Source organism: Gobius niger, assembly GCF_951799975.1.
Source record: "Gobius niger genome assembly, chromosome: 18".
Taxonomy (NCBI): Eukaryota; Metazoa; Chordata; class Actinopteri; order Gobiiformes; family Gobiidae; genus Gobius; species Gobius niger.
Genome location: NC_136869.1, coordinates 7,799,821 through 7,819,492, shown reverse-complemented (window position 1 = coordinate 7,819,492; position 19,672 = coordinate 7,799,821). Strand labels below are relative to the sequence as shown.

At 41.0% G+C, this 19,672-nt stretch overlaps 1 protein-coding gene across 2 annotated transcripts in view; it reads right to left on the bottom strand.

The window, feature by feature from the left end:
* The window catches only part of rps6ka3b (ribosomal protein S6 kinase, polypeptide 3b), a 68,619-nt gene that overhangs the window by 44,543 nt on the left and 4,404 nt on the right, over window positions 1–19,672 (bottom strand). For both annotated transcript variants that reach the window (XM_079576106.1, XM_079576110.1), the window contains exon 2: window positions 16,124–16,174. In XM_079576106.1, the coding sequence (XP_079432232.1) occupies window positions 16,124–16,174 (51 nt within the window). The remainder of the gene's footprint in view (window positions 1–16,123; window positions 16,175–19,672) is intronic.

Genomic DNA, 19,672 nt, shown 5'->3' with positions numbered 1-19,672 from the left:
TTGAAAAGTGCATGCAACACTGAAAAACATAGGAGAGATGCTAAAAATGCCTCCAAAAACAAGTGTTGAAAGTATTGTAATAATAAAAGTATTAATAATAATAATAATAATGAATTTTATTTGTAACGCACTCTTCATTCAAAGAATCTCAGAGTGCTACAAGACCACACCCATATTAAAAACATCAACAATTATAAGCTTTCTTAAAAAGGAACGTTTTCAAATTAGCTTTAAAAAAGTCCAGGTTGCTTGTTTCCCTCAAATCCACGGGGAGGCTGTTCCAAAGCCTTGGTGCAGCAGCACAAAAGGCTCTGTCCCCCATGGTTCGGCGTTTGGTTGAAGGAACTTGAAGGTGGAGGCTACTGGATGACCTGAGGGTGCGGTTGGAGGGTTTCCGTGATATGAGTTCTTGCAGGTATTGTGGAGCGTGACCAGTGATGCATTTATGGGTGAGTAGAAGGATTTTATAGTCGATCCGGGCAGAAACTGGGAGCCAGTGCAGTGAGAACAGAACAGGTGTGATGTGCTCGTACTTCCTGGCTCGCACAAGTAGTCTCGCTGCACTGTTCTGTATGTACTGGAGTCTCTGGATTTCTTTGGCAGGGAGCCCAATAAAAAGTCCGTTACAGTAATCCAGCCTTGAGGAAACAAAGGCATGGATAAGTTTTTCTGCGTCAGGAACGGTTAACAGAGGACGGAGTTTTGCAATGTTTCGGAGGTGAAAAAATGACGTTTTACACAGGTTCTTGATATGATGATATTGCGATCCAATCTGATATTTTGTCCCTGCCCTAGTAAAATCTATAGATATTTTGGTCAATTCATAAAATATAAATGCGAATGAGAAAAAGGGGAAAAAGGGACTAAAACATTTAGGGCCCCAAATCAATGAAATGCCAAAGGAACAAGAATAAAGGATAAGTAAAACTTGAGGCTAAAACTGATTTTAAAAATATGCTGTAAAATGAACACTGCACTGAATAACATAAAACAACAACACACTTGACTGTTCGTTTGGATGAGGACAGTGTGTGATAATGAATATCAGACACAAATGGAACATGGGATTGTAGTCAGTGGCTAATTTGCATCTGTGACAATGAAGGAAAAGTGTCTTGCCAAAGGACGCAGTGACAGTGACAGTTTGCAGTGTTCAGAGCTGGAATCCCCTTCTAAATACAACATAGAGAATAATCTGAATCTCCCACTGTTACTGCCACAGGATAGTGCTTCCTTTGTCCAGATATTTTTGAGAAAACTTCAGGAACAGCAATAAATTTACTCAAACCTAAAGGTCACAGAAAGGTCAAAACAAGAAGCCAGATGGAAACCAGGAAGTGTGATGAGAAATTCCACAAGAGAAGAAGAAGAGGGGCTTGGCGGGTCTGTGCAAGATTCCATAACATAAGAGTCCAAAATCTATAGGGACAAGCATTCCTGAACTCTCTGCAACATAATGCACTGTACTTTACCTGTTTCCACACTTTCTGAAGGAAATCACTGAACTCAACGAGGCACGAAAATGCGATTACCTTTCATTTAGAGTCAACGATTCAAAAATACTGCAAATTGTGGGTGAGTTGAAAGCTGGAAACGTTGAGATACCGGGCTGAAAATCATTGACTTCAAGAGGCAGACGCAAACCAGTTTTCAGAGGCGTGGCTCAGTGAGAAAATGCTTTAGGCCAAAACTGTGTCAGAAGTCGAGGAACATGACAGAGCAAAATGATATCCATTATTAATAAACCGAGTGTCTCCACAATTCACAGCCATTTCTGAGGACGTGCCAACCTTTAAAAGTGCAAGACTAATTTGCAGTCATGGTGCACGATTTTACGGATTGTAATTGTGGGAAATGTTGATCTTCTTAAGCTGAACAAGAGTCAAAACATTTCAGGACATGTTTGTAGCAGTGCCATCTCGGAGATTTTAAGCACAATAAAGAATTCAAGGACACAGGATACTCCGTTGCCTGCAGAGGATATCGTAAAGAGCTTTATTTCTCATTCAGGGTTGCTGCACACTTTGGAATGTGAAATGTGACTTTTTAAACGACTTGGATTTGCTAAATTTAGACCATAGACAACTAAAGGTGACTCACATAAAAAACAAAAAAGCTACAGTAACTTAGAATCCAAACAAGTAACCCACTTAAGAGGGTTTATACGGGCAGAAGCAAGTCAGATTTAATGCTTTTTAAAGAGATTTTAATGGCAATCAGCGCATCATTAATTTCTTAAGATTTGTAAACATTTCATCAAACTGAGAAAAGAGAATAGAACAAAACAAGAAACACCTTTTTAGACAGGCCTTCCAGAACACCTAACACTGATCTATTTTTATTTGTGTGCCTGTGTTTTTATATTTAGTGTTTTTATGTGAAGCACTTTGGTTTGCCGATGTGTTGTTGTAAAGTATTATAGAAATATACTTTGATTGATTGATGAACATTGATTCAGATTCAGAAAACTTTATTTATCCCAGGAGGGCAATTACGTTTGCAGCCGCTGCTTTTAAAATAGAACATAGAAAATCACAATCCACAACATGGATGGATAGATTAATTTTCTTTTGCATATTGGCTCCATTTACAAAAAGTGAAATTTTATACCGATTATGTGTATCTGTATTGCTTCTATATTAATTACAATAATACTATTCCAAGAAAAGACTTTAAGACTTTGATTAGGACTTTAGGCTCACCACACATGGAGTGAACCATATTTACGGCTGCATAATTTTGACAAAAACATATATATATATTGGAAATACAATGATTTGAACGGGTTGAAGCTAATCTTAATGGACTTAAATACGGACAGGAAGTAGTAGTGTCCACAACTTCAGCTCAGAGGAACTAGCGTAGCCACATTGTGCAACAAGCCAAATTTCAAAACCTCGATTGTGATTCGATATCGATAAACTTTGCAGCCATCTGTCCAGTTTGATCAAGCAAAAGGAATTGTTGTTAGAATGGGGCAAAAAACGAAACACAGAAATGAGTCGAATGAAGGGCATCATCAAACTCCACCACACCCCTGTCCCCCTCGCGCTCTCATGCTAATATTATGGGTTTCCTTGTAAGGTAACGGTTTGTAAAAGGGTCCCCCGCTGTGGTCGCCTCCTGCTCCTGACAGTTTGCTCCAGCGGCGATGACAAATCCATCATTATGGGGTAATTGTTGATAAAGAACGTTTTATGGCCGAAACTACAGTGATATGCAACTATGACTTTGAGGAGGCCGTGAGTCTTGATCGTGCGACGCCTGTAGTCGACCTATTGTGAGTGGGACAGAGAGCTGTGTTTAGGAAAACCGGCGCCGGCTCTCGCAGATTACATCATCAACCCCCGTGACCTCACAATGGCACTTCGCCCACAATGCACCGCTCCGAGTGGACTGGACGCACATCATAAACAGCGGCGCACGAGAGGGAGAGAGCACTAGCTGGTCAATACTTCCTCTGCGCTGCGCTCATCGATATCCACTTTAGCAGCAGCTGAGGGGGCGGGGCTTTCCATTTTAAGACACGAGACGAGGATGAAATTCGAGAAAGCAACAACATTCAGAAACACGTTACGATCGACCGAATTGATTGAGTTTTACAGTGGGAGGCTAAAATGGGACGAGTTTTTGCAATTGATTTGTGTTTTCAAAGCAATTTTCAGATTTGCGCAGGTTTTCACAGGCCTTAACAAGAGATGAGAAAGAAGTTTGAGCTCATTTCCAGAGCTAGCAGCTTTTATACATAATAACACCCAGAGATAGCTAGATACTTGTTTGCTGTAGAGATATCATCATCAAAATAAATGTGATGTGCTTATTGTGAACAGTAAAGTCGTGATGTCAATTAGATTCCAACAAATCATTCATTTTTTACTTTCTTTGAATATTGCTATAAGTTAGCATATTTAAGGTTTTTAATACCATTTTATTATCGAAATACAACATCTTTAATGCCACAAAAGCAAAAGATCTATCCATTTATGATATCCAAAGACGTGTAATAGTTCCATTAAACAGAATGTAAGGAAAGTATAAGATTCAAAAGTAAATTGGACACAAGAAAATGTACATAAATTTCACCAAAATCAACAGCGTTACATTTTTTGTACTAGTACGAGTAAAACAGATCGAGCAGTGCCGCTATGTTCAAAGACATTTTCATTTAGTGCATGCAAAAGAAAAACTTTTGACCAAGATTAATTCACTTGTCCCCTCCTGGAACTGCCACCTTAACGTGGTGGAGGGGTTTGAGCACCCGAATGATCCTGGAGCTCTGTTGTCGGGGGCTTCGTGCCCCTGGTAAGGTCTCCCATGGCAAACAGGTCCTAGGTGACGGGTCGGACAAAGAGCGGTTCAGAAGCCCCTTATGAGAGACCAACATGCCTGGTTAGAACCATGAGGCCGTCCTTCTGTGGACCCACCACCTGCAGGAGGAGCCACAGGGGCCGGTGCAATGAGATTCACGAAGAAAATGGATGGATGGATATTTCACTTGTTCTTGTTTGTGACTCGTTTCATTACATTTTGTCTTTATTTCAGGTAATTTTCTTTTCCACTGGCGCAAGAAAACTGGTCTTATCTCATTGGCAATTTTACTTTCCGATTCAAAGCGAGATGACCTAGAATTACCCTGAAATGTCATCAAACTACTTTCTTAAAGGGTCATACTGTCTTCTTAGATTAAACTATTACTGTTTGTTCTTTTAGTAAGACAGAAGGTTTGTTTACCTGGTTGCCTGAAACTAGCAAAGTAAACTTGGTCAGGTCAGGTAAAAGGTTTAAATGAGTGGCCTTAAAGTGGTAGTCTAAACTTTAAATGTTTTACAAATTGAATAGATTGCTATAATTGACCGCCTGGGCCTGCACTTTGACGCAATGTAAGTGATATAGTCCCTCCCTTTGGTGATCTCAGCAACTAATCAGAACCCCCGGTGCCACAACTTTGACCAATGAGACTGGCTTTTCCTGTGAACCGGCCTGTCTGGTCCAATCAGGAGGGGCGGGAGGCGGGACTTGACTGTTTACTTTTGAGATCTGACTCTCTGTACTCATTTTGCAATCTTACAGACGATCACTTTAATGCTGTATAATGCCATGTAGAACTCTTGTAGTAAAGCCTGGGGATGTGCACAAACCATTGGAGAGAAAATGTCCGCTATTTCATAATCCCGAATCAAAACAAAAGCCCATTTGAGACCAAAACAAACCCGGTCCAGTAAATTCAGAGTTCTGCGAGGACCCGGTCGGTTCACGTGAGCGCACTGCCGCGTGTGTCGAGTTTAGGGACTGCAGAGAAAGTCCGTCCAGATGGCGCCGGGATTACACACCACCTGCCCACGCAAAGTCACAAACGCCACCCAAACACACGGGGTCAGAGACGGGTAAAGGGGAAAACGCCACTCAGAGTGCACAGGCATTACTGAAGAACTAAAACAGAACATACTCCAAATAAAAGAACATCCCACAGAGACTTTGAACTATGATCTCTTGCACTAACTTCAGGGAAATGTTTTGTTTTGTTCCATCAAATTAGAGCAAAACGAGACAGAACTTTTGCATATTCTTAAGCGAAAACACACTTTTCTTTTCGGCTGCACTGGCAAAAACTGTGACTTCAGTGATTTTAGCGATACATTGTGGCTTCTTGCGATATGGGTATGGCTTCACCGGACGATAATTTGGCGACGTATTGACGTTTTCTCAGTCTTTTCTATGACAATTCAGACTAATCGCATTGAGCGGTCACTTTAGAAATACATGAAGCTCAAAGAAATCCAGGAGCAGTCTAACATCACATCATAAAAAGGCAAATAAAGGTTGAGGCTTGGTCATGTTCACCCACACAATAAGGGGATGAAACCTGATCTACATTTTCATCACATGCGTTTTTACTTCACAACTCGAAAAACATCGCCCAACCCTGCCATTTTACTATTTAGTATTGACTGTTTGACACATGGAGTCGAGGCAAGTCGCAGCAAAAGGCGTCGTTTTTCCCCCATGAACTCGAGCATGAACAGAAGAGCAGAGGAGCAGATGGCAGCAGATGTGACCAGCTCCTCAGAGACCGGCCCGTGGCTGTCTCTGCCCTCACTCCACTTTTTATTATGTTCCACAGACAATGCAAGGTCTTGGGTATTGACGTAAATGTTCATGCAATCAGTGATTTATGTTTCTATATTTGCTTCTAGAGAATTGTCCATTAGGGAGGGAGTAATTTCGGCGGCATCAAAAGGCTCACAGCGAGGCACGGATCAAAAGGTAATTGGTCGGAAAAAGACTTTTTAGCTCTGCACTTTGGCCTTCTAGTGTGAAAGGTCTGATGAAGTCCAGGTTTGGTCCTCACAATCACAATGAATATAAAACATAATCAAAATTGGATGCAGTTCTTTGCAGATGGGAAGTTTGTATCTTGACAAAAAATAGTATCCTAAAAGCTGAAGACATTAAACAAAGACCATCCTTCATCATCATTACTGTGCAACATACTAGGGATGTCCCGAATATTCAGTATTGATATCCATGTATTTTGAGAGTATTGTATCGAATTTAATGACTGGATAAAGTCCGATCCCCCAAACACAGCTGTGAATCTGCGGTCGTGACTCTGCAGCTAGACGACTACCACTTACTGCTGCAGCCCAAAAACTGACCGAGAGTGCTCTGCAGTCGCTAAAAACAAAATAAAGGCAGAGAATATTTCCTTCTTTATCTCTTGCTTTTACAGAGGAGCCAGAAACTCAGAGAGAATCCACTCCGACAGCGGCGTTGAGAGCGCTCTCGTAGGTACGCACTTTCGTCTATGCATAATAATAACCCATGTGCTAAAAAGTACATATGACACATGAGACACCATTTTTGATTAAACATCCATCCATCCATCTTCTTCCACTTGCCGGGTCATGGGGGCAGCTGTTGGAGCACTCATAAGGGGCTTCTGAACCGCTCTTTGACGTGTGACCTAGGACCTGTTTGCCCTGGGAGACCCTGCCTATATCTATGTCACTTCCTGTCAGCAGCTTAAAAAACAGTAATAAGGCATATTTTCATAAGAATCTGTCATATGCACTTTAACGGGCCGTGGACATAATTCAATAGACCTGAATGGCTTTTAGAAGCAGATGGAACTGAACCTATAATATCTACTGCTGTAGATTCAAATGCAGCATATTACTTACTTATACTTCTTGCCTGTAATCGACACCGTTTGGTGAAACTACTGTAATATGCAATAGGTCGACAATTTATTATAGAGACTGGATCGGATCGGTATCGGCCAGCATGAAGCTACCAAACATTCTTATCTTAATCTTTGTAAATGTGACAAAATATTCCACAAACATCGCCTAAGGGCTTTTTTTCTGAGTAGGAAGCATTTATACAAGTCCATGAGGCTCCCCATTATGGCAGTAAAGATCATATTATATTGACATATTTTGTCTATATCCCGTCATAGAACATGCATTAGCAGATCCTATGACATTATGTGCATACCCATTATTACACTGACAATACATTCCTGGTCCGTTGACATCATATTGACATTTATGAACAGAATGTCATGTGCTGCGTCCTACTCTGCTATAATGTTCACAAAAATGTCCATAATTGTCGTAATTGGACGATGCCTTTTGACAAATGGCCGGAGTAATTACATTGACCTTCCAAACTACAGACTAATGGTGTTTTCTGAACCCAAACACATCGTTTAGGTGAAATCCGAGGCGTCCCAAAAGGTCAAGGGAAATGCTTTTTTGATCCATGTCAGAAAAGTCACTGTTGAAGAATAAAAGTATGTTCTTGTGGTTGCAGCCCTGACTGAGCCACATAAGCTTTTCAGTTTGGCCCATCCTCATGCCTACACAGATCAATAAAAATAAATATAATTGCTGATGAATAGAAGGCAATAAATAATCCTGATTGTTTTGACAAATACAAATGACTCATTCATTCAGCAGTCGCTAAAAACAGCCTGCACTTCAGGTTTGTGCCATTTCCAGTTGCATCATCGTCCTTTTTAACAAGCATTGGTCAAAATAGTCCAACGCCTACTCTTGAAATAGATATTTGCAAGAAGAATACAGGTCTTTCCATACGAGCAGGTTCTGGATAAGATGCAGCACTTTGGGAAAATACCCACATGTCGCATGATCATGGGGGTTTCGCCAATAAGAAAAAGAAGAAAGTCGAAATCAAAAATGGACTTAAACAGCACAGCATCAATTTGTTAGGTTAGTGGACATAGCGACCAGTTTGTAAGTAGGCTAGTCCGGGAAACTTTCAGAGTTCGTTAGCCTGTTCAATGTATTTGTCCTATAGCCATTAGCATTAGCCATCAGACATCACAAATTATGAAAGATCCAGATGTTTTCAGCTGTTGTCAACCCATTTAGGCTAGTTGGAAATTAATAAATGTACAGATGTTCTGAGATTTATTTTAGATAAGAATGAGAATACAAAAGTGTCATCTGAGCTTTAGCCCTATTGATGTTTTTTCTTTTTGTAGGGTAACATTTATTTTGTCCCATACAAGTACGGTATGTTGTAAAAGTAGTAATTTGTGTAAAGAATGAGCCTGATTTATTTACCAATTTAAAGCAGTACTAAGTAACTCATGCCCCTAGAGGCCATAGGCACAACTGCAGGTGTCGTAGCATGTTGCGATTTTTTAGGTTTAAATTGTCCATGAGAGTAAATACTATGCTGACAGGAAAGACAAAGGGAGAGAGGGATATTGTACATCCAATTACACAATGCACCTGACTTCTTCATTCATTTGTATGGGGAGAGGATCCAGTGAACCGTTGGCTACAGATTTACACATTTGTAGAAACAGGCTCAGATAGCAAATGGTTTCTGTGACTTTTGCAGTGTTGACTGGCTGAATGTGGGCTCAGGGATGAATCCAAAACCTAAAACTGAGGAAATGTAAAAACACGTACACAAGGCTCCCATCCAGGGCTCCCCCTGAAAGAGAATTCAAAAAACTCAGAGGCACTTTGGGATAAATAATAAAAAAAGATCCGCCTGAGCTGTGCCAAAACCAAGACTCCAGGCTCAGATCTGGAGATAGCTCCGCCAGCGCCGCATGAGGTCGCCCGCTGCTCCTGCCAGGTCGACCCAGCGTGGTTTAAAGTTGCCAAATGTTGTCAAACAAAATGAAAACCTGTCGACGTTGGGGCGTGTTAGATATTCAGGCAGCTTTCACAGTCTGTTGAGTGTTAACAGCCCTGTAATGCATTCACCCGCACACTCCACACCGCACATGCTCTGACTGAACCTGTCCAAAGTCAAAGAGTTTACAACAATTACTGACTAAGGACTCAGTTGTTCGATGTCTTTTAGCTGTAAAAAAGAGTAATCCGCACGTATCTCTTCTTTATTGCCTCTGGTGCACCACTGCTCCTTCCCTGGCCCGCATTGAACGGCACTAAATCAGGGGAAAAGCAGCTCTCGACAGACACTGACCACTGCCGACTGGAAACACCACAACAGCACCTGCAGGTTTGGACGATTTGCTCATTAACTCTGCTTGCCCAGTTTTCTTGCTCTCGCACATCAACTCCGAGGACAAAATGTTCCGCGCTGCAAATCCCACCACTGCACAGGTGCCAAGAAGAAAACACCACTACTGCCATATTTTTCTGTTTGGTTTTACTGCTGATAACTGAATTAATTACCTGATAGAGTCGCGCACAAACAGAAAATAGACTTGAATGTGTGTGGAACAGTTTTTAGGGAATCGTGAGCCTTCGTCAAACATTTCTTTCTAAATATATCTACTAAAAATGTGCAAGTGTCTGCTATGGTCGACAAATATATCGGCTGCCCACATCTGGGTATTTCACTATATCGGCTATCGGCCGATATCACGCTGCTAAAAGGCCGAGATCTCTGAAACCGAAAGTGATAGCGACTTGGAAAGAGCTCAGTCAGAGCCTTATAATGAGACCTCCCACAACTCCCTAGTCCATAGAGAGCGGAGATGAGAAATCGGTCAGATTGTACATCTATTTTACATATTTTATGTTGCAGACTTTTGCTTTTAGTTTTGGAACCATAAGAGAAATAGATTTTTTTTTTTGGGGGGGGGTTGGATTCTGCAGATTTTTGTCTTTCAAATAAGCTTCATCTGAAGTATCTACTAAACCTAAATGTCCTGAATAAATCCGCTCTATGCCCCTAATAAAGCGCCCCCTGCTGTCACAGTTTAACACTGACACATTTTCCATTTTAAAGGGACTATACGGGGTTTAAAAATGTTAAAATCCTCCCCCTACAAGTTCCAGCAATGCCCTAAGGTGTAGAATGAGCCCAGACCAAAACTGCCTCTAAAATCCTGCACTGTCACTAAAAAAGTTGTTACTTCGGGTCCGAATTGGCATCATGCAAGAGCTTAATATAGAAGGTGCAGTTACATGTATGACCTGAGGTGGCAGTAGTGAGTATAAAATGGCCAACTTGCAGCTAGCCCCTTTAACAAGCATCATACACAGGATTATAGATGAGATATCTTTTTTTAATTGACCAAAAATATCGGAAGCACATATCGGCATCGGCAAAATAAAATCCACAAAAAAAACATATCGGTCGACCTTGAGTTAAAATGACTGTCAGCTTTAGGCTTAGTAAATGCTTAAATTAACAATAATAAATTATGTGGGAAAATATAGCTGTTTTTTTATTACAATTAATCGTTGAACAATGATCCGCCCAACTGAGAAACAATGCCATATTGTGCTTTTCCTGGAGATGTCACGCCCTAAAGCGCATCTAGTGCCTTATGTTTACAGGATATTATCGTTACTGACCCTTAAGTAATGCCAATGACAACTATACTGATGTTTGACTGAGAAAACATATGCTCTTCTCTAGCACCACCTGCCATGTTTGTTGTGGTTATGTACGTTACATGCTCCTTACGTCACGCCCTTGTGTGCATGTGTGGCTTGCTTTAGGAAATGCGAAACACCTCTTTCAGAACAGAATTGGACAGAATAAGCACGACTGGCCAATGCTAGAAAGCTCCTGCACTCGGCCCGATAAATAACCCATACTGAATAATCAACGATGCCGAACTGCGCCGTAAAATGAGCGCGATAATAAAGACGTATTCCCAGCCCGAGATACAGGTCTGGACTTGCTCTGCTCTGATGTAATGAGCGCCTCTGACACTCGATCCTCTGCTTTCTCCTCCTGCATTTAAAAATCAATACGAGCAGCTGCCGTCTCCGCCGCAGCCAGCTCCAGGAAGCACCGAAGCGCCCGGGTTTGGCTCGTTTCAACGCGGACCGGTCACTAGAAAAACTATCACTGAGGCTCAGGTCGAAGACAGAAAACATGAGTCCATTATTACAAACTTACAGAAACAAATGTAGCCCCAATCGAGCTGCATGACATGAAAACGTGATTCGATAACGGTCTTGGATAGTGCGATAATGATGCATTGCTAAATTCTACCAAACCATTTCAGTTTGGTAACAACGTTAAGGTCAAGGTTTATTTATAAAGCACATTGAAAACACAGTCGACTCTGCCCAAAGTGCTGTACAAGGTTCAGACAAGAGAAAATAGACAACATACAAGGCAGAAAATAAATAGAAGCTAAAAATTCGAGCATTAAGTGCAATATTCAGCTCAGCTTGTGTTGAAAGCTAATGTATGAAGCCACTTAAAGCTAATGCCTGTTAGGAGGCGTGCAGCTGCATTCTGTACCACATGTAAATAAACGATGAATAGTGTAAAAAACAATGGTGTCCGAGTTCTCTTTCTGCAGGAGAAGCTTGTTTACCATCAGTGGACTGGACCTGGAACTTAAGACATTGTGTTAGTCTAACCGTTCAAGTCTGGCTGTGCTTCCACATGAAGAGGCATAACCTCTGTCGTGCGTCATACTGATATGCAAGTTAAACATTCAGTGCCTGAGAGCCAAAGTTAAAGCCCCGTCTTACATTTTCTCCAGTTCAGCATTGCCCAAGTCTAAAAGCTTCTGGAAAGAAAGAGTCAAAACAGTGACGAAAATGAGGATGAAGTGATAAAAAGATGACAAAAAACTATGAAAACAAGACAAAAACACAACAAGAACGCTTCAAAAATGTGACAAAAACGTGGCTCAGTGTTTCAAATGATGCATCACTCAGGCGTATTCACCTTATTCCGCCCCGCCCACTTTTGCCACTTTTTGCGTTGTCTCGGCACCTCGTTGTCCAGTCACTTCCGGTCGAGCGTGAAGCCTGCTCATTTTAACGGAGAACGAGGGAAAATATTCTCCGCTCAAATCTGATGTTTAGTCGATTGATTTGTGTAAAAAGGCCAATGTTCATTTGCACCAACAGGTCAACACTGCACCGTTTCTCTGTGCGGCCTGAAAACGGCTTTGGTTTCGTGTAGTGACTGATTTTATGTGGATTTCTCCAGTCCCATGTTAACACAGGAGAAAAGGGGCGGGCACAATTCATGGCGGCGCCCACGCAAATGTCCGGAATAAGGTGAATAGGCTGTAAGCTCCAGTTGAGAAGAGAAGTAAGAGGTTAAAGAGACTAGATGCAAGTTGGTCATTTTATGCTCACTACTGCCACCTCAGGTCTTATGCGTAACTGCAGCTTCTATATTAAGCTCGAAGTGACAACTTTTTGAGTGACAGTGCAGGATTTTAGAGGCAGTTGTGGTGAATAAGTCTGGGTTCATTCTACACATTAGGACATGGCTGGAACATGGGATGAAAATACTTAGTTTTAACATTTTTAAACTCCGTCCCTTTAACCTCTTACCACCCGCCTAAACCAAATGCATTCTGTCCTGTTTGATTATTATATAGGCCTGTGTAACACCTCATTTGAAAGCTAAGACCCACAAAACTTACCTTTTTTGTGACATTTTTGTTGAATTTTTGTCACATTTTTGTTGCGTTTACATCCTTGTTTTCTTCTCATTTTTTGTGGCTGTTTTGGTGCTTTTTTCCCCAAGAAGCTTTTTGATTAGGGTAAAGCCAAACTGGAGAAAATGGGATCCGTTCAGGTGGGAGTTAAGAGGTTAAGGCTACAACAGAGATAGTACGACTACACAGCATGACCCAATATGATAAATAGCTATTTAATTCTATAGGTTGCGTTCACGTGACGTCACGACATTGTAAAGAGCCTATAGTTTAAAACTGAGGTGGAGCGGCTGATGGCGGTAACTGCGGTAACTGGCAAAATGCAGATTTCTAGTCTTCATTGCTAATTTCTCTGCAATTCCTCGGCCAATTCATATGAAACAAAAACTGTCACAAAGGTCAAAGTCATCTCTTCCAGCACGTATCAAATATGGTCTAATTACTTCCACATAAAGGCGTCCAAAAGTGGTGACAATATTCAGAAAGATGTGCGTGATGTTGGCCTGGAGACAGGACTTTAAGCCGTCATAATAATATGTCAGGTTTGTGAATCCGATCACTATGAAATAATGATCAGGGAAGACATTTGGACATTGGGATAGAATCCTAGAACATGAACGCAACATCTGTCAAAATAAAATAACGTTATCACTGTCACTTTGTTGGTTAGCAAATGCCATATTGAACCAAAAAAGCTAAAAATAGTAGTTTCACTTCCTGGTTTTCTTGCCACAAGCCCCCTCTACTGTCACAGAAGTAGCTGTAGACCTGAGGATTACAATAGTGATCGGTTGCCATTTTGATGAATTGTAACAGTGCTATTTCATTATGCTTATTGTATCGTGACAAAGGCGAATGGCACTGACCTGGAGAAAGCATGAGGCAAAAAAATGAAATGACACCGAAACTTGAATTTGCAAAGGATGAAATATTACCAACCGTGATAAACGTGAAATGAGAAAACATTTGCTATGAATTTAAAAAAAAAAAACTGCTCAAAATCCACCCACTTTGCTAATCTGCATTTCCAGCCCCCTTAGTATCAAAATCAATCCGCCCCCAAAGACTCCACATTGTTTTGTCTATTTAAGTCATAAAACTGAATGTGAAAAAGTCAGTTTGAACACACACACACACACACACACACACGTCCCAGTGATAATTTCCTGTAAAGGTGGGCTCGGCCTAATTGCTGACAGTGAATGTGAGGGAGGATCTGACTCATGACTTTATTCACGTAAAACCAGCCATTATCCTGCACCGAGTGGGCACATGTTTCACAGCCCGAGTGCGTGGTCCCAAACGCACCACTCACATTCACAAAACCTGATCAGAACATGACAGACAGTCAGGTAAAAGGGACAACAACTTATAAACAACACTGGGCGAGCTGACAACTAGACAACTTTTAGCTAGTTATGATACCGATCATTTCACTGGAGAATTCAGAGCTCTACAGGACTTCTCATTCACACGCACTCTTTGCTCTTCTGCCTTTTTCAAATCCCTTTTTATTCATAGTACTTCATTACTTTTTCATTTATTCATAATTGTGCTTTCCTGTGTAACTGAGCTGCTGCAAACCAAGTCATTTCTCCCGACGATCGATGTAATTTGAGCTAATTTTCATCCATAAAAGGCAAGTCAAATGACTCATAATAGCCATTCAGCAGCCGTGTTACTGCACAAACTACTGCACTGATGACGCAGGTATTTCAAGCAGCAACAGAGCTGGGACAGTATGCAGTTCTATTGGCACTTTACTGAGGTCTTCTGCAGATATAAACTTGTAACAACAAAACAAGACAAATGGACGGCTTGCTTTGATGCTAGAAGTTGGATGACTGAGAAATAGGGCGACACAATATTGAAAAAATGATGCGATACTGGTGTGTGATATTACGATCTAAATCAGTAAAAATATGACTAAATCTGAACTATTGCCAATTTATAAGTTTCTTTCATGCACTTTTTGTTTTAGGCTGAGTTTGAAAAAAAAGTGTCAATCTCAGTCAGATGGAAAAGTTTAGTGACTTTGCGATATATTGTGGCTTCTATTGATACAGATATTAGATCAAACAATATTGCGATACGATACTTTTTGCGACGTATTGTAGGGCTGGGACAAGATATCATTTTGCAACACATCGCAATACTTCTTTGTTGTGATACGTGTATCGTATCTGAACATGTTATTTTTTTGTTAAATCCAAATTTGGTGCTGATTGATTTAAACCAGGGGTTCCCAAAGGTCTCAAGCCTAAATAAAGGTGTGGACGCAGGGCTTAAGACTAACAGTCCCGTAGTCCCGGGGACGTAAAAAAAAAATGCACTGGACGAGATGAAAAACCTCCCTGGGATGGAAGGCCTTTAACCTTTTTTAAAATATATATTTATGTAGGTGAGTGCCCATGCTCCCCTCTTCCCTATAGAAGAGCAAGAGCTCTATTAAATTTGGGACGGTTCACATCCATTTCAGGACGATGTCAGATGGTTTTCGGGACGGTCATAAAAAAAATTAGTCTGGAGCCCTGAAATGGTTTAAACCTCTCCTAAATGCACCCGAGTGAATGTTTCACTGCACTGACCGCTGATCTTTGGCCCTTTACCTCGAATACTCTTCGATATGGAAAAAGTTTGGACACCCCTGGTTTAAACAAAAGAGCCAACATTTTAAAATGCTTCTGCCATTTAAGCTTTTCAAAATGACTGATTTATTTCATTTCGTAAACTCAGCTTGTGCTTTCTTATTTAATTCATTCAGGGTGAAAATCGCAGTTTGTTATTATGAAAAATCATACATTTAATAATTCATTGGAATATATTGTTTCGCAGAGCGCATCGTCTTAGGCTCAAGGCATCGTGATTGGATCATGACAAAGGAGCATCGTCCCAGTCCTCATGTAATGTGCAGCCCTTGTGAGAATCTACACTGCTTCAGTCTTTCTTCAGCACGAATAAAATATTACTAACCATCGTTAACATTCATAACATTACTACCTTCAGGCTTTATGTAAAATATTCTTGGCTCACTATGACCAGAAAAAGATTAACATTTGGCTCCTGACTTTTGGAAACTGAACTTGTGCTTTGTGTTTCAGTTTATTCAGGGTAAAGTATTGCTATAATGATATACAATATTAAATGTCTAGCAATATGAATCCTAGTATCCTTCAACTTTACATCACTGCATCACGTAATCGATTCCCAAAAGACTGAGACTGAACTGCTTTTGTTACTCACAGGAGCCGAGTCGTCGTCTCCCACCGAGTCGCCAGCGTCGTGATGAGAGTCCTGCAACACACATGTAGAAAGTTAACACTGAAAATATAATCATTCAGCGAAAATCTAAAGCCTGTGTATATATTCAGCTGCTTGTTTCACTTCATATCCATTTCTAAACAAGCTGCGCCCAGTCGGCTACGTTTGCTGCAGGCTGTTTTGACTCACAACACAATAAAAAGACCAAAAAACATCAACAGAGGAAGAGAGTGAGGCTCTGATCTCGACTATTGTCCCCGAAGGGTCGGACGAGCATTTGCTTTTCAGTCCAAAGAGGTTCACACAAAGTTCATTTCTTACGTTTTCAGATGCTCACTTTGTTTGCAGACTGGGTTTTTTTTTTCTGTTCTAAAATTATCTCTATAAAGCCGTAAGATGCAGCTTTCCCTCAGGCTCATATCGTTGGCACAAATGTGTTTTGACAAGACACATACCAATCTATTTGACTGTATAAGTTCATGAGACAATCCTATGCCATGGGAAATGCTTCGAAAGGCAGAAGAAGTTGTTCGTCCGATTCTTGTTCCGATAAAGAGACATGACTGAGTTAATCTCAATTTGATCAGGACAAGAGGCAGATCTGTGACAGCAGCTGGCTCCAAAACATAGCAATAAATCCAAAATAATCCCTAAATTGGGTTTGTTTTCTTCCGTCCGTGTATGATTTAGGCAAGCTTGAAGCGACATGATAATGGTTTGATACGGACGATGAACGTACTGAAGAATAAACGATTGCTTTGATTGTTGAATGTGTGGCTGTCAGGTTCAATCGTAATAAATAACAAGATGGAACTTTTCCTCCGAACCGTGTATCTTAACGATTTCATAGAGACATTTGTTTTAAAAGCAGTTCCTCAAAAAACGGCAGAAAAAAAGGGAAGACAAATCTTGTTTACACTTTTTACATGAGAGAAAGGGGAACAGCTCTTGGTTCGGTTTTGTGACCTCGAAAAGGAGTTGATGAGAACCTCAGGGAAAGGTCTCCTGCTGGTGCCAGAGTCAGGACTAAACTTAGTGGGGCTGTGTTTCAGTTTAACACTTCTAAAACCCAGAATAGACTTTTACAGAAGGCGTGGGACAAAAAAAAAACTGTCCTTTATGACTCTGAAAGTAATTATCTGCGCTCTTCTCTTTGAAAGTAATCCGTTAATGATTCGGATTGATGTCTAAAGATGAACCTTCAATAAACCAAGATTGTACCAGGACTAAACAAGGATTAAAACAGGGCTAAACCGAGTCTCAATGCGGATTCAAGAGGGATTACGAAAGAGTAAACAGTGACCTATTGTTCGATGTTTGAACGCCACAGATTAAGATTACATTTTCTAGGGGTTTGCTGGGTTTTTGTGGCAAAGTCCTGTACATAATGAAGGTCAAACAAAAGAAACATCATCACAAAATAAATAGCAAAACTAAAAAAATCCACCAACCAGAAGCTTTCCTAACAAAGTTTTAAAATTGCTGTTTAAAAGAGTCCACATTCTCGAGCAGGGGTTGGCAAGTTTGCATCGTGAACGGCCGATTTTCATCATTGCCAAAACACAGAAGGGCCGAACCTCAACATTGTCGCCTAAAGTAAAGAACTATTTTCTGCAATGCTTCATATCAGTGGTTCCAAAGTGGCAGGGCTTTGGGACCCACCATTACCCTCGGATGACAAGCCGAGGACCCAAATAAAACTGTAATTTGTCATACGTATATAAAACATTGTATTTTCCACACACGTTTTTGTACATCCCTTTAAGACTGAAATTATGATCAAAACAACCCAATAACCTTCATTTTAACAGACACAGTATGGATGGAAAGATGGAGTTTCAGTTGGAAAATGTTGAAAGAAAGTTCCCTACAGACTTGCGACCCACTGAAAATGGTTCCGTGACCCACTTTTGAGTCCCGACCCACCAGTAGAGAATCACAGTTGAACATTATATATGAGTGGGATGTTCTGACGGGACATTTTTAAAATCCTGACACTCTTATTTGCATAATAATATTTCTCAAAATCATCTTGGGGGCCAGAGGTTCTGTGCTGGAGGGCCGGATTTGGCACCCGGGCCTGACGTTGCCTACCCCTGTTCTAGAGTCTGGGGGCTACAGCCTGAAAAGCCAGATCTGCCCAGGTCTTTGGGACCTTCAGGAGACCTTGGCCTGAAAACCGAAGGGTCACAACAAGTCAGCGATATACCTGACCATGGAACACTCGGAAAGTCAGGACTAAGATTTTAAGGTCAATATGAAAGAATTCTTGAGAGATATGAAAGATTTTGGCATTTTCCTCACTTTACAGACATTTCTCAGGTGTTAAAAACTGTCTTCAGACATAGTTTAATCCATAATTATCCCCAGTTTGGTCCCATTTTAGTCCCAAACCCATTTGCAAAGAGGCGGGGAATCAGTCACAGTTTGAAATGAAGTTGATTCATTCTGTGTTTTGTTCCGGTAACTTTAGTCCCAGTGCAGTCCTAGTCACGCTCTGGTTTAACCCTTGTCCTTATTTAGCCTTAGTTTAGTCTCATTTAGATAACATTTTCTGTAGTCTTAAGGCCGTCTGAAAGCTGTGGGAACCAGGGTGGGAGGTCAGAGGAAAAATGTCTGCTACGAGCTAAACATTTAGGTGCAGGTCTGTGCGTGTTTATTACTCATAACTCCGCGTGATTGACAGCTCGAACAGGAAGGAGACTCGTACGCAAGCCCTTCCTGATCCGTGCGGTCGCCCCCAAGTCCCGCCCTCCCGCTGCTGCTGCTGCTGCTGCTGCTGCCTTATCTCAAAGAGGTCGAAGCTGTGAACAAGATCGAGCCAAGGAGATAGCACACTGAACCAGGAAGTGCGGCTGATTAGAAGAGATCGAGAGAAAGGAAACGATTCAAAGCTTCTGTGCAAGAAGTCATCTGCTATTTTAGATTTAGGCCTATTCCAAACCATTTTTAGACGCGGTTTAGTCCTGTTTTGTCCAAGATCTAGGTCTGGTGCAAATGAGCTGATGTGAGAAGCTTGAGAATCACTTGTATAAATTAAAACGCATGGCTAAGACAAGTCCAAAACTAACCAATCTATAAAACAAAGCCTTTTTACGATGTGACTTTCCTACACAAATACTGTATCTTATCTCTCTAAATATTGTGTGCCCTTTTTATGACGCACCAGCAACGAGGCAATAAGTTAAATAAACAGCAACGTGTAGTGTTTTGCATGCTACTTGGAAACCGGTTAAAGAGCCGTTCTCTCAGACAGACACCAACTCAATTCGTTATTCCAGTAACAAAGCAAGGCACAGAACTGCTGAAAGGTTTCAACAGTGCTGCTGAAAGACGGGTCAAATGCACAGGACTATAATGTCTACGTATACTTCAAGAGCTTTCTAGGCAAAATGACAAAGTGCAGGGTTTACCAATAATAGCTGCAGCACAGTGATTTCCTTTATTTTGCTACACCGATGTCGAATGTAATTGTAGATGTGTTAATCTGAGATATAATTGCTTTCTTTGCGTGTGAGCGGAGGTTTGTTA